Source organism: Entelurus aequoreus, linkage group LG05 (assembly GCF_033978785.1).
Source record: "Entelurus aequoreus isolate RoL-2023_Sb linkage group LG05, RoL_Eaeq_v1.1, whole genome shotgun sequence".
Lineage (NCBI taxonomy): Eukaryota > Metazoa > Chordata > Actinopteri > Syngnathiformes > Syngnathidae > Entelurus > Entelurus aequoreus.
In genome coordinates, this window is record NC_084735.1 from 7,675,574 (window position 1) to 7,691,852 (window position 16,279).

Genomic DNA, 16,279 nt, shown 5'->3' on the forward strand with positions numbered 1-16,279 from the left:
CATAATTTTATAATTTATTTTTGATGATCTGTAGTAATTTATTAATTCTAATAATTGCATAATTTATTACTTTTAGTAATCCATAATAATTTAATAATTGTAATAATTAATTAATTTAATAATTTATTACTTTTAGTAATTTGTAATAATGTATTAATTTATTAATGTACATAATTTAATAATTTATTTTAGTAATCATCTGTGATAATTTATTACTAATTTAATAAATGAATACTAATTTAAACTGTAAAAAATTTTTGATTGACTTAAACAATTTGACACTGAAAAATAAAATAAAATTAACTCCATAAATAAGAATGTTCATATTGATCAACGCAGGAGCACAACACATAAAAACATATTTAATCTACAAAACAAAAATGAATAAAACCATTTGCGCTCTTTTTTAAAAATCCAAAATGAGGTCAGGATTTTGATACTGATAAAGCGTGTATTTGACAAGAACTGACTCAACACACCTGCTCTGCCAGAGAATAAAAAGACGTAGCAAGAGGGATCAGCGTTGCTAAATTGAGCAAGTACTCATCGAAGAGAGCTCGCTTGTGACGTCATTAAAAAAAACAACGAAAGTATTTCCTGACATATTTGTCTGCACTTTGTTTGCCCTCCTTTGATAAAAGTGTGTAGTGATTGACAGCACTCACGTTGTACGTCTCCAGCTTGACCCGGGTCCTGAAGACGTGCGTGGTGTGGGTGACTTTCCTCAGCACTTCCTGGAAGGCGTCCTCATCCTACAAGTCACACACCAAACACTCGCTGACTAGAAAATGATTCCATTCAAAATCAACATTATTTTGAATGAAGTTGGATGCCAGTTCTGTGATCAACTACCTCAGTGGTCCCCAACCTTTTTGTAGCTGCGGACCGGTCAACGCTTGAAAATTTGGGGGGTGTATTTGTATTTGGGGGGTGTATTTAAAAAAAAAAAAAAAAAAAAAAAATTTTTTTTTTTTTTTTTACATAAATAAATACAATCATGTGTGCTTACGGACTGTATCCCTGCAGGCTGTATTGATCTACATTGATATAGAATGTATATATTGTGTTTTTTATGTTGATTTCATAAAAAAAATTAAAAAAAATAAAAAAAATTTTTTTTTTTTTTTTTTTTTAAATTCTTGTGCTTGTGGTTGGGGACCACTGAACTACCTTCCTCATTAAAACAGCTCCGACAAAGTCCTACATTACTTCAAAGAAAACTGGTTTTGTTGAATACAATTCTACCCAAACATTTAATAAAGTGGATTACAGGGCAGATTTTTGAAAAAAAAAGAAAAAAAAAGTGAAGTGAATTATATTTATATAGCACTTTTCTCTAGTGACTCAAAGCGCTTTTACATAGTGAAACCCATTATCTTTAAAAGCAGTGTGGGTGACACTGGGAGCAGGTGGGTGAAGTGTCTTGCCCAAGGACACATCGGCAGTGACGAGGATGGTGGACGCGGGGATCGAACCTGGAAAAAATCATTATAAATAAAAATCGCGATAAATTAGAAAAAAAAAGTTTTTTTTTGTACTATTAAGTGGAGCTACTGTGTATAAAAAAAATATAAAAAAAAAAAATTTTGTTTTTTTTATTTGATCTTTTTTGGATCGATTAAGAATCGCAATTAATTTACAATTTTTTTTTTTTTTTACACCACTACTAAAAAGTGGAGCTACTTTATAGGGGTGTGAATCTTTGGGCACGCAATGATTCCATCACATTCCAATTACCAGGGTGAGGATTTGATTCCGAATCAATTGAACATGATTCTATGTTCAAACCGATTCGCACATTTGGTATTTTTATTATGAAACTTTTTCAAAACATGTTACAGGTGAGAAAAGTCAATCTGGTTGCATTAAAATGGCCTAAAAATGTATATTTAAAAAATCATTTATGGAAAAAATATTTTTTAATCTACCATTTTTTGTAAATGTACATGTAAAAAAAAAAAAAAAAAAAAAAAAATCCGGCCCAAAATTTTATTTAAAAAACGTATTTTATTTTTTTTAAATTTTAAATCGATTTTTTAAAATCTGACTGGATTTATAATCAATTACATTCTGAATCAATTCAACATTAGTCTCTATTCAAACTTTTTCAAAACAGGTTACAGGTTAGAAAAGTCATTCTGGTTGCATTAAAATGGCCTAAAAACGTATCTTTAAAAAATCATTCTTGGAAAAAATTTTTTTTTAATCTACCATTTTTTGTAAGTGTACATGTAAATAAAAATAAAATTAAATTTAAAAAAAAATCCGGCCCAAAATGTTATTAAAAAAACGTTTTTTTAATTTTTTTTATTTTAAATCGATTTTTTAAAATCTGACTGGATTTATAATCGATTAGATTCTGAATCAATTCAACATTAGTCTCTATTCAAACTTTTTCAAAACAGGTTACAGGTTACAAAAGTCATTCTGGTTGCATTAAAATGGCCTAAAAACGTATCTTTAAAAAATCATTCTTGGAAAAAAAAATTTTTTAATCTACTATTTTTTGTAAATGTACATGTAAAAAAAAAAAAAAAAAAAAAAAAAATCCAGCCCAAAATTTTATTTAAAAAACGTATTTTTTATTTATTTTTTATTTTTATTTTAAATCGATTTTTTTTAAAATCTGACTGGATTTATAATCGATTAAATTCTGAATCAATTCAACATTAATCTCTATTCAAACTTTTTCAAAACAGGTTACAGGTTAGAAAAGTAATTCTGGTTGCATGGAGATGGCCTAAAAATATATTTTAAAAGAAATTCTTGGAAAAAGTTTTTTTTTTAAGTAAAAATAAATTTAAAAAAAAATAATGCAAAATTCTGCCCCAAAATTGCATTAAAAAACTTTTCTTTCGATTGATTTTTGAAAATTATGACTGGATTTATAATCGATTCAATTCCGAATCAATACAACATGATTCTCTGTTTAAACCAATCTCACAATGTATTATTTGGTATATTAATTATAATGAAACTTTTTCAAAACAGGTTACAGGTTAGACAATCTCAATCTGGTTGCATGGAGATGGCCTGAAAACTTACCTTTAAAAAAAACATTCTTATATATATAAAAAAATAATAAAGTACAAAAAAATAAAAATAAATTACATGTAAAAAAAAAAACTAAAAAAATATTTTTTATCTTTTTTGGATCGATTAAGAATCGTTACAAATAAGAATCGCAATTAATTCAAAAATAAAAAGTGGAGCTACTTCACAGGAGTGTCAATCTTTGGGCACCCAATGATTCCATCACATTCCAATTACCAGGGTGAGGATTCGATTCCGAATCAATTGAACGTGATTCTATGTTCAAACCGATTCGCACATTTGGTATAATATTTATTACCAAACTTTTTTCAAAACAGGTTACAGATTACAAAAGTCATTCTGGATGCATTAAAATGGCTTGAAAACATATGTTTAAAAAATCATTCTTGGAAAAAAAATGTTTTTTTAATCTACCATTTTTTGTAAATGTACATGTAAAAAAAAAAAAAAAAAATCCGCCCCAAAATTTAATTAAAACAACTTTTTTTTTTTTTTTTAAAGTGTTTTTAATTTTTTAATATTTATTTTAAATCGATTTTTTAAAATTATGATTGGATTTATAATTGATTAGATTCCGAATCAATTCAACATTAGTCTCTATTCAAACTTTTACTGGCCTGTATCTTTAAAAAAAAAAATAAATAAATAAAAAATAAAAAAGTTAATGTAAAAAAATATATAAAAAAATTCCGCCTTAAAATTTTTAGTAAAAATGTTTTTAATTTTTTTTAAATAATTTTTATTTTATTTTTTATAAATCGATTTTTTTAAATTATCACTGGATTTCGATTCCGAATCATTTCAAGATGATTCTCTATTCAAACCGATTCTCACAATGCATTATTTGGTATAATACTTATAAGGTTACAGGTTAGACAATCTCATTCTGGTTACAGGGAGATGGCCTGAAAACGTATCTTTGAAAAATAATTATTGAAAAATGTTTTTTTAATGTAATTTTTTTTTTTTTTTAAATGTACATTTAAAAAAAAAAAAAAAAAATTCCGCCTCAAAATGTCATACATTTTTTTTCTTCCAAAAAACACTTAAAAAAAAATGTTTTGAATTGATTTTTGAAAATTACGACTGGATTTATAATCGATTCGATTCCTAATGATTCTCTGTTCAAACCGATCTCACAATGTATTATTTGGTATATTAATTATAATGAAACTTTTTCAAGACAGGTTACAGTTTAGACAATCTCAATCTGGTTGCATGGAGATGGCCTGAAAACTTACTTTTCAAAAAACATTCTTGAAAAAATGTTTCTTCAATGCAAAAAAATAAAATAAAATAAAAATCTACATGCTAAATTATTATTTTTTTTAATTACGCCCCAAAATGTTATTAAAAAAACTAATTTTTTTTTAAAAACCCAAAAAAAACAAAAACATTTTTTTAAATCGATTTTTGAAAATTATGACTGGATTTATAATCGATTCGATTCCCAATCAATTCAAGATTAGTCTCTATTCAAACTTTTTCAAAGCAGGTTACAGGTTAGAAAGGTCATTTTGGTTGCATTAAAATGGCCTAAAAATGCATCTTTAAAAAATAATTGCTGGAAAAAATTTTTTTTTAATCTAACATTTTTATAAATGTACTGTACGTGTAAAAAAAAAATAATAATAAAAAAATTTAAAAAATCCGCCCCAACATTTTATTAAAAAAACTTTATTTTTATTTTTTTTTAATTTAAATCGATTTTTTAAAATTATGACTGGATTTATAATCGATTAGATTCCGAATCAATTCAACATTAGTCTCTATTCAAACTTTTTCAAAACAGGTTAGAGGTTAGAACATTTAATTCTGGTTGTATGGAGATGGCTGTATTTTAAAAACAAACAAAACAAAAAAAAATTACATGTAAAAAAAATTATTAAAAAAAAAAAAACGCCCTAAAATTTTTATTTAAAAAAACGTTTAAAAAAAATATATATACATCAATCTGGTTTACCTTTCAAAAAACATTCTTGAAATTTTTTTTTTCAATGTTAAAAGAACATTAAAAAAAAAAATCTACACGCTAAATTTTTTTTAAAATTCCGCCCCAAAATGTTATTAAAGAAACTTTTTTTTTCGAGAAAAACCCCCCCAAAAAATCCAAAACATTTTTACAAATTCAAATCGATTCTCACAATGTATTATTTGGTATAATAATTATAATGAAACTTTTTCAAGACAGGTTACAGTTTAGAAAATCTCTTTCTGGTTGCATGGAGATGGCCTGAAAACTTACCTTTAGAAAAACATTTTTTAACGTATCTTTAAAAAATAATTCTGGAAAAATGTTTTTTTAATGTAACATTTTTTTTATTTTTTTTATGTACATTAAAAAAATAAATAAAAATAATTCCGCCCCAAAATTTTATAAAAATGTTTTTTTTCTCCAAAAAACAAAATAAATAAAAAAAATGTTTTAATTGATTTGTGAAAATTATGACTGGATTTATAATTGATTCGATTCCTAATCGATTCAACATGATTCTCTGTTTAAACCGATCTCACAATGTATTGAAAATCAGTTTTTACCTTGAAAATCAGTTTTTGCCTTGAAAATCAACTATTTGGTGTATTAATTAAAATGAAACTTTTTCAAAACAGGTTAGACAATCTCATTCTGGTTGCATGGAGATGGCCTGAAAACTTACCTTTCAAAAAACATTCTTGAAAAAAAAAAGTTTCAATGCAAAAAAAATACAAATAATAATCTACATGCTAAATTATTATTTTCTTTTTATTCCACCCCAAAATTTTATTTAAAAAAACTTTTTTTTCAGAAAAAAAAAATAAATACAAAAAAAACTTTTTTTTAAAATCGATTTTTGAAAATGATGACTGGATTTATAATCGATTCGATTCCTAATCAATTCAACATTAGTCTCTATTCAAACATTTTCAAAACAGGTTACAGGTTAGAAAAATCATTCTGGTTGCATTAAAATGGCGTAAAAACGCATCTTTACAAAATCATTCTTGGAAAAAAAAATTTTTTTAACTTAACATTTTTTGTAAAAAAAATAAAATCCGCCCCAAAATTGTAGTAAAAAAAATTATTTTTTTTAATTTATTTTAAATCGATTTTTTAAAATTATGACTGGATTTATAATTGATTAGATTACGAATCAATTCAACATTGGTCTCTATTCAAACGTTTTCAAAACAGGTTATATTTAATTCTGGTTGTATGGAGATGGCCCGTATTTTGAAAACAAAAAAAACCAAAAAAAGTACATGTAAAAAAAATTGTATTAAAAAAATTATGCCCTAAAATTTTTATTAAAAAAAACGTTTTTTAAAAAACAAAAAAAATCTCATTCTGGTTGCATGGAGATGGCCTGAAAACTTACCTTTCAAAAAACAGTCGTGAAAAAATGTTTCTTCAATGTAAAAAAAAAAAAATCAAAAAATATCTACATAAAAAATTATCATTTTTTAAATTCCGCCCCAAAATTTTATTTAAAAAAACTTTTTTGAAAAACAAAAAAACATTCTAATTTGATTTTGAAAATTATGCCTGGATTTATAACATATATTTTGGGGCGGCATAGCTCGGTTGGTAGAGTGGCCGTGCCAGCAACTTGAGGGTTCCGGGTTCGATCCCCGCTTCCGCCATCCTCATCACTGCCGTTGTGTCCATGGGCAAGACACTTTACCCACCTGCTCCCAGTGCCACCCACATTGCTTTAAAACATTTTACTTAGATATTGGGTTTCACTATGTAAAGCGCTTTTGAGTCACTAGAGAAAAGCGCTATATAAATATAATTCACTTCACTATAATCGATTTGATTCAATATGATTCTCTCTTTGGGGTAATGGTCGGCTGGCAGCGCTTCACAGCAGCAGTCGACCTCCAGGGCCCCAACTCCCCCATAGTAGTTTCGTTGTGCTTGTACAATGACAACAAAGTCCTATCCTATCCTTTTAAAAAAATAAAAATCGACTTTTGAACATTTTGACTGGATTTACAATCGGGATAAATAAGAATCATTTTGTTGTGCAACCTTACTACTTCAACCACACCGTGTGTGTGTGTGTGTCTCACCGTGTCCCTCAGACATCCCAGAGCGTCGGCGCTCACACCCAGTAAGGCCTCCGCCGTCTCCTGGAAGCAGGTCACCCACTGGTTGTCCTCGAAGTCTGCTAAGTTGACCTGAACACAGACCCCACATCATTGACCTGAACACAGACCCCGCATCATTGACCTGAACACAGACCCCACATCATTGACCTGAACACAGACCCCACATCATTGACCTGAACACAGAGCCCACACCACTTCAGCATCCAACGTCTCACTCACGGAGAGAATAAATCTGTACTTGAAGTCGGGGAAGTCCTTGTCACACTTCTGGCAGTGGTAGCGTCCGTCCCGCTCCACCACCTTCTTGTTGCAGGAGGCGCTGGGACAGGCCCGGTACAGACAGTTCTCTTTGCGTATGAACAGAACCGTGGCCACGCAGCTGCAGTAGTCCGCCTGCACACACGTGTCACACACCCACAAAACATCGGGTCAAAACATGGCTTTGTTGGCTGAAATGCTGCCAGGAAGCTCTTATATGTGCCTGCATGCCAGCACATGTAAACGCAATTACTTCGAAAATCTATTTTTTTTGGACACCACTACTAAAAAGTGGAGCTACTTTATAGGGGTGTGAATCTTTGGGCACGCAATGATTCCATCACATTCCAATTACCAGGGTGAGGATTTGATTCCGAATCAATTGAACATGATTCTACGTTCAACCCGATTCGCACATTTGGTATAATATTTAATACAAAACTTTTTCAAAACAGGTTACAGGTTACAAAAGTCATTCTGGTTGCATTAAAATGGCCTAAAAACGCATCTTTAAAAATGGTTCTTGGGAAAAAAAAAACATTTTAGTCTAACATTTTTTGTAAATGTACATGTAAAAATAAAGTAATTTTAAAATCCGCCCCAAAATGTTATTTATTTTTTTAAAGTATTTTTTTTAATTTTTTTTTTATTGATTTTTTAAGATTATGACTGGATTTATAATCGATTTGATTACGAATTAATTTAACATTACTCTCTATTCAAACTTTTTCAAAACAGGTTACAGGTTAGAAAAGTCATTCTGGTTGCATTAAAATGGCCTAAAAACGAATCTTTAAAAAATTATTCTTGGGAAAAAAATTTTTTTTTAATGTAACATTTTTTGTAAATGTACATGTAAAAAAAATTTTTTTTAAATCCGCCCTAAAATTTTATTAAAAAAAACTTCTTTTTTTTTTTTTAAAGTATTTTTTTTATTTTTATTTTGAATCGATTTTTTAAATTATGACTGGATTTATAATCGATTTGATTCCGAATTAATTTAACATTACTCTCTATTCAAACTTTTTCAAAACAGGTTACAGGTTAGAAAAGTCATTCTGGTTGCATTAAAATGGCCTAAAAACGAATCTTTAAAAAATTATTCTTGGAAATTTTTTTTTTTTTTAATGTAACATTTTTTGTAAATGTACATGTAAAAAATTTTTTTTTAAAATCCGCCCTAAAATTTTATTTAAAAAAAACATATATTTTTTTTTTTTTTAAAAAGTATTTTTTTTAAATTTATTTTGAATCGATTTTTTAAAATTATGACTGGATTTATAATTGATTTGATTCCGAATCAATTTAACATTAGTCTCTATTCAAACTTTTTCAAAACAGGTTACAGGTTAGAAAAGTCATTCTGGTTGCATTAAAATGGCCTAAAAACGAATCTTTAAAAAATAATTCTTGGAAAAAAAATTTTTTTTAATGTAACATTTTTTGTAAATGTACATGTAAAAAAAAAATTTTTTAAATCCGCCCTAAAATTTTATTAAAAAAAACTTTTTTTTTTTTTTTTTTAATTATTTTTTTTATTTTTATTTTGGATCGATTTTTTTAAATTATGACTGGATTTATAATTGATTTGATTCCGAATCAATTTAACATTAGTCTCTATTCAAACTTTTTCAAAACAGGTTACAGGTTAGAAAAGTCATTCTGGTTGCATTAAAATGGCCTAAAAACGCATCTTTAATAATCGTTCTTGGGAGAAAAAAACATTTTAATCCAACATTTTTTGTAAATGTACATGTAAAAATAAAGTAATTTTAAAATCCGCCCCAAAATGTTATTTATTTTTTATTTATTTATTTTTTTAAAGTATTTTTTTAAAGTATTTTTTATTTTTATTTTTTTTGAATTGATTTTTAAAATTATGACTGGATTTATAATCGATTTGATTCCGAATTAATTTAACATTACTCTCTATTCAAACTTTTTCAAAACAGGTTACAGGTTAGAAAAGTCATTCTGGTTGCATTAAAATGGCCTAAAAACGAATCTTTAAAAAATAATTCTTGGAAAAAAATTTTTTTTTTAATGTAACATTTTTTGTAAATGTACATGTAAAAAAAATTTTTTTTAAATCCGCCCTAAAATTTTATTTAAAAAAAACGTTTTTTTTTATTTTTTTTAAATTATTTTTTTTATTTTTATTTTGAATCGATTTTTTAAAATTATGACTGGATTTATAATTGATTTGATTCCGAATCAATTTAACATTAGTCTCTATTCAAACTTTTTCAAAACAGGTTACAGGTTAGAAAAGTCATTCTGGTTGCATTAAAATGGCCTAAAAACGCATCTTTAAAAATCGTTCTTGGGAAAAAAAAATTTTTTAATCTAACATTTTTTGTAAATGTACATGTAAAAAAAAAGTAATTTTAAAATCCGCCCCAAAATGTTATGTATTTTTTTTTTTTTTGGTATTTTTTAATTTTTAATTTTTCATTGATTTTTTAAAATTATGACTGGATTTATAATCGATTTGATTCCGAATTAATTTAACATTACTCTCTATTCCAGGGGTCACCAACGCGGTGCCCGCGGGCACCAGGTCGCCCGTAAGGACCAGATGAGTCGCCCGCGGGCCTGTTCTAAAAAAAAAAAAAAAAAAAAATGTAAAAAAAAAAAAAAAAAAAAAAATTTTTTTTTTTTTTTTTTTAAATTAAATCTACATAGAAAAACACAAGATACACTTTCAATCAGTGCATCAACCCAAACAACCTCCCCCATGCACACTCATCCACACAAAAGGGGTTATTTCTTTCTGCTACCAATATTCTGGTTCCCACAACATAGACAACACATCTGCAAGGGACACAGTCCCTGAAGCACACATGATTGTATAGGCTGCTGGTCCACTAACATTTTCATTAATTACTATTTTTTATGTAATTATTTTTATATTGTTTTACTTTCTTTTTTATCCAAGAAAATGTTTTTTATTTATTTATCTTATTTTATTTTATTTTTAAAAAAAAGGGCCTTATCTTCAACAGACCAGGTTGTCAATGAAATTCGATTTTTTTAAAGGGTTTTTTAAACCAGGCCCAGTCCAGATAATGTCCAAGTCGGACTCAGCAACACACACCTTCATTCATGTACACAGAAAAAAAATTAGGGAACACAACAGATTGCATATAATTTATAAACAAAACACTTTGCATTCCATTCGAAAGGACGTTCCCCTTAGATTTCCGATCCTTAACATTTTACATTTATCATAATTAAGCTTAAGGCCAGATTGCTGTGAAAATATGTCCAAAAGATTAAGAAGGTTCCGCAAACAATGAGGAAAAATCTTATCTTTGTGAATCAGCCTTTTCTGACATGAACTTCATCAAGAACAAACACAGAACACGCCTCACTGATGCACATCTGCAAGACTCACTCAGAGTTGCAGTGTCAAGTTACACACCAGAGTACAACACACTAGTTAACAGCATGCAATGCCAGGCTTCCCACTAACTGACAAAGAAACAGATAACAGATTTGGTGTCCAGTTCAAAGTGTGACATGATTTAAAAATTTGAGAGTTTACTTTTGTATATTACATGAGTTATTATTTGTACAAACATGGTGCAAAGTAATTCATGATTTCTTAAAAAATGTTAGTGGCTAGCTAGTTAAAATGGGATATTGTGATTTCACAAGACTGTCTTAGAAGTGATCATTTGAAAATGTTAAATTTGAAAAATGTGCACTTATAGAGAAAATATAAAAATAAAGTGTTGCAAATTTATATTTATCTGTTTCTATATATATTTATTGTGAGAAATCATTAAGATGATCAGTGTTTCCACAAAGATAAATATCATTAATTATTAATAATAACAGAGTTAAAGGTAAATTGAGCAAATTGGCTACTTCTGGCAATTTATTTAAGTGTGTATCTAACTGGTAGCCCTTCGCATTAATCAGTACCCAAGAAGTAGCCCTTGGTTTCAAAAAGGTTGGTGACCCCTGCTCTATTCAAACCTTTTCAAAACAGGTTACAGGTTAGAAAAGTCATTCTGGTTGCATTAAAATGGCCTAAAAACGAATCTTTAAAAAATAATTCTTGGGGAAAAAAATCTTTTTTAATGTAACATTTTTGTAAATGTACATGTAAAAAAAATTTTTTTTAAATCCGCCCTAAAATTTTATTAAAAAAAAACTTTTTTTTTTATTTTTTAATTTTTTTTTTTTTTAAATTTTGAATCGATTTTTTAAAATTATGACTGGATTTATAATTGATTTGATTCCGAATCAATTCAACATTAGTCTCTATTCAAACTTTTTCAAAACAGGTTACAGGTTAGAAAAGTCATTCTGGTTCCATGAAAATGACCTAAAAACGCATCTTTAAAAAATCGTTCTTGGAAAAAAAAAGTTTTTTAATCTAACATTTTTTGTAAATGTACATATAAACTTTTTTTTTTTTTAAATCCGCCCCAAAATTTTATAAAAAATAAAATTTAACTTTTTTTTTTTAAAGTATTTTACTTTTTTACATTTTAAATCGATTTTTTATAATTATGACTGGATTTATAATCGATTTGATTCCGAATCAATTCAACATTAGTCTCCATTCAAACTTTTTCAAAACATGTTACAGGTTAGAAAAGTCATTCTGGTTGCATGAAAATGGCCTAAAAACGCATCTTTAAAAAATCGTTCTTGGAAAAAAAAATTTTTTTTAATGTAAAATGTTTTGTAAATATACAATTTTTTAAAAATCCGCCCCAAAATTGTATTAAAAAAAACTTGTATTTATTTATTTTTTAAGTATTTTTTTAATTTTTATTTTGAATCGACTTTTTAAAATTATGACTGGATTTATAATCGATTTGATTCTGAATCAATTTAACATTAGTCTCTATTCAAACTTTTTCAAAACAGGTTACAGGTTAGAACATTTAATTCTGGTTGCATGAAAATTGCCTAAAAACGCATCTTTAAAAAATCGTTCTTGGTAAAAACAATTTTTTTAATCTAACATTTTTTGTAAATGTAAATGTAAAAAAAATTTTTTTTTAAATCCACCCCAAAATTTTATTAAAAAAACTATTTTTATTTTTATTTTTTTACATTTTAAATCTATTTTTTAAAATTATGACTGGATTTATAATCGATTTGATTCTGAATCAATTCAACATTAGTCTCTATTCAAACTTTTTCAAAACAGGTTACAGGTTAGAAAAGTAATTCTGGTTGCATGAAAATGGCCTAAAAACGCATCTTTAAAAAATCGTTCTTGGGGAAAAAAAAAGTTTTTTAATCCAACATTTTTTGTAAATGTACATATAAAAATTTTTTTTTTTTAATCCGCCCCAAAATTTTATAAAAAATAATAATAATTTTTTTTTATTTTTTTAAAGTATTTTATTTTTTTACATTTTAAATCGATTTTTTAAAATTATGACTGAATTTATAATCGATTTGATTCTGAATCAATTCAACATTAGTCTCTATTCAAACTTTTTCAAAACAGGTTACAGGTTAGAAGATTTAATTCTGGTTGCATTAAAATGGCCTAAAAACGCATCTTTAAAAAATCGTTCTTAGAAAAAACTATTTTTTTAATCAAACATTTTTTGTAAATGTAAATAAAAATTTTTTTTAAATCCACCCCAAAATGTTATTAAAAAAACTATTTTTATTTTTTATTTTTATTTTTTTACATTTTAAATCTATTTTGTAAAATTAGGACTGGATTTATAATCGATTTGATTCTGAATCAATTTAACATTAGTCTCTATTCAAACTTTTTCAAAACAGGTTACAGCTTAGAACATTTAATTCTGGTTGCATGAAAATGGCCTAAAAACGCATCTTTAAAAAATCGTTCTTGGAAAAAACAATTTTTTTAATCTAACATTTTTTGTAAATGTACATGTAAAAATTTTTTTTTTTAAATCCACCCCAAAATTTAATTAAAAAAACTATTTTTTTTTTTAAAGTTTTTTTTTTTTTTTTTAAATAAATAAAAAAAAAAAATTTTTTTTTATAAAAAAATACAATTTTACTTTTTTTTTTTTCAAAGTATTTTTTTTTTTTACATTTAAAATCTATTTTGTAAAATTATGACTGGATTTATAATCGATTTGATTCTGAATCAATTTAACATTAGTCTCTATTCAAACTTTTTCAAAACAGGTTACAGCTTAAAACATTTAATTCTGGTTGCATGAAAATTGCCTAAAAACGCATCTTTAAAAAATTGTTCTAGGAAAAAAAAAAAGTTTAATCTAAAAATGTTTGTAAATGTACATGTAATAAAATTTTTTTTTAAATCCACCTCAAAATTGTATTAAAACAACTTTTATTTTTTTTATTTTTTAAGTATTTAAAAAATATATATTTTAAATCGATTTTTTAAAATTATGACTGGATTAATAATCGATTTGGCAAAACTTGGCTTCGTTGGCTGAAATGCTGCCAGGAAGCTCGCCCACCACCACCACCACCACCACCACGGAAGGGAATGTCATTAAAATCCAATTAGCGACACCACCAGTCGACCAATCAGCCGCTAACAAGTCAACAAATGCTAATTGGGCAGAGGGAGACCAGTTGTCTCGTCCCTCTGCTTTTTGACGTGAATAATAATGCCAGCCTCGCGTGCGTGCCTGCATGCCATACATGTACACATATACCGTATGTGCCTGCATGCCATACATGTACACGCATTAAAAAGTCTGACATAGGGTTGCACGGTATATTTATATTTAATATTACGGTACTAATTAATTAAAAATGGTACTACACTCTGTTTGAAAAGTACCGACTGCAATATTGTTCAATGAAAGACACTTATTATGTATTTCTAGCTTATGTGCTATTGTGTGCTTAGCTGTGGCGTAGCTGCTCTCTTCCTAGTAGCCTAAAGCCTGCCATTTTATCCCTGACATCAGACAATGTCACCAGTAAAAGCAGTACTAGGCTATGAAGACTTTAGCAAGGCACTATGATGGTGACTAGCTAAGATGCTATCTTGGTGACCTCTACACTTCCTGTCAGTCAAATTCTTTGCGACACTTCCCCCCCCCCTCCCCCAAACACTTTTGTCTTAATTAGGAGACTTTCCCCCGTTAGCAAGATGCATCAAGCAGTCCACTGACATGACATGTTTACTCCTCACATTCTGCACACACTTGAGGGGTGTGACAGTGTGGTGGACCACTACTAACTACACACCCCGTTTCCATAGGAGTTGGGAAATGGTGGTAGATGTAAATATAAACGGAATACAATGATTTGCAAATCCTTTTCAACCCATATTCAATTGAATGTGTGTGTTGGATGCGCGTGTGTGTGTTGGATGCATGTGTGTGTTCTTGTATTTTTAGTCTTCTTGAGACAATGTCTCATTTGCACCCCCTGCTGGTGACATCCATCAAAATGAGGGTGGTCCCAAAAAGGAGGGATTTTTCAAATGGACTGTGTGTTGATTTTTAAAAGTGCTCCCCCTCTGGCCAACGTATGAAATAACAAGTGTGTGTAAACATTTGAAGTGCTCCCCCTCTGGTCAACATATGAAATGACAAGTGTGTGTAAGAAATTTGGCCAAAATTAATTTAAAAATAATAAATATGTATATAGAGACATACTGTAATAACTTGAAGTAAATAATGAAGATTAAAAACCAATTACAAACAAAGAAATAAATAAATTAACTAAAAGCAGTCTTTTTCTCACAAAGTGTCGACTTTTTTCTTATAAAATTGGGAACAATTTCTCATTTTGTTTCTGTTTCTGTAATATTGCAATATTTTCTCGTAAAATGATTACTTTATGTAAAATGATTACTTTTTAATGCAAAATGGTGACATTTGTCATGTACAATTCTGACTTTTATCACAATGTTGCCAATTTTTTTGTTGTTCTTGTAAAATAGTGCTTTTTTTTTTTTTGTAAAATGATGACCTTTGTCATTAGTAAAATTCCAATTATTATTATAATAGTGACAACATTTTAAATTAAGGTGGTCCCAAAAAGGAGGGATTTTTCAAATGGACTGTGTGTCGCCTTTAAAAGTGTGCCCCCTCTGGTCAACATATGAAATAACAAGTGTGTGTAAGAAATTGAAGTGCTCCCCCTCTGGCCAACATATGAAATAACAAGTGTGTGTAAGAAATTGAAGTGCTCCCCGTCTGGCCAACATATGAAATAACAAGTGTGTGTAAGAAATTGAAGTGCTCCCCCTCTGGCCAACATATGAAATAACAAGTGCGTGTGTAAGAAATTGAAACACGCCTCCTTTGGCCAAAATTAATTTAAAAAATAAAATAAATATGTATATAGAGACATACTGTAATAACTGGAAGTAAATAATGAAGAATGAAAACCAATTGCAAACAAAAAATTCTAAATAATTAACTAAAAGCTTACCTTGTTTATATGTGCATAGTATGTATATATTATTAATGTTGTAAATACACATCTTTATAAATCTAGAAAGGCTGGTCCTAAAGAGGGAGGCAGAGGTCTCAAGAAGGTAAGAAATACAAGAATGTGTGTTTTACCGTCTCACTGTGTCCCATTAGTTCCGTCTTGATGTCGCTGAGAGACTTCCAGTTGGTCCTGGCTTCTCCGCCCATGGAGCGCAACTCTGTCAAGGACTGGCTGTGGAGGGAGTGTCCTACCTGGTTGTACCTGGACATACACACAACACGGGGGTGAAACAACACGCCATCGTCCAAACCGGAAATAATAATAATATAATATAAAATAAATAAAAATTTGGTAGATTGGACAGAGAATGTAAAATAATTTCTATATAATATACCCAAAATATTGACAATATTTTGTCAATATTTTTGGGTATAATATACTGAAAATATTGACTATATTTTATCAATATTTTGGGTATAATATACTGAAAATA

General features: G+C 28.1%; 1 protein-coding gene across 4 annotated transcripts in view; it reads right to left on the bottom strand.

The window, feature by feature from the left end:
* Window positions 1-16,279, bottom strand: part of LOC133650108 (replication protein A 70 kDa DNA-binding subunit-like) — an 84,058-nt gene that overhangs the window by 4,474 nt on the left and 63,305 nt on the right. For all 4 annotated transcript variants that reach the window (XM_062046940.1, XM_062046939.1, XM_062046938.1 and 1 more), the window contains exons 13-16: window positions 15,918-16,047; window positions 7,366-7,539; window positions 7,108-7,215; window positions 666-752 (exon numbers count right to left, since the gene is read on the bottom strand). In XM_062046940.1, the coding sequence (XP_061902924.1) occupies window positions 666-752; window positions 7,108-7,215; window positions 7,366-7,539; window positions 15,918-16,047 (499 nt within the window). The remainder of the gene's footprint in view (window positions 1-665; window positions 753-7,107; window positions 7,216-7,365; window positions 7,540-15,917; window positions 16,048-16,279) is intronic.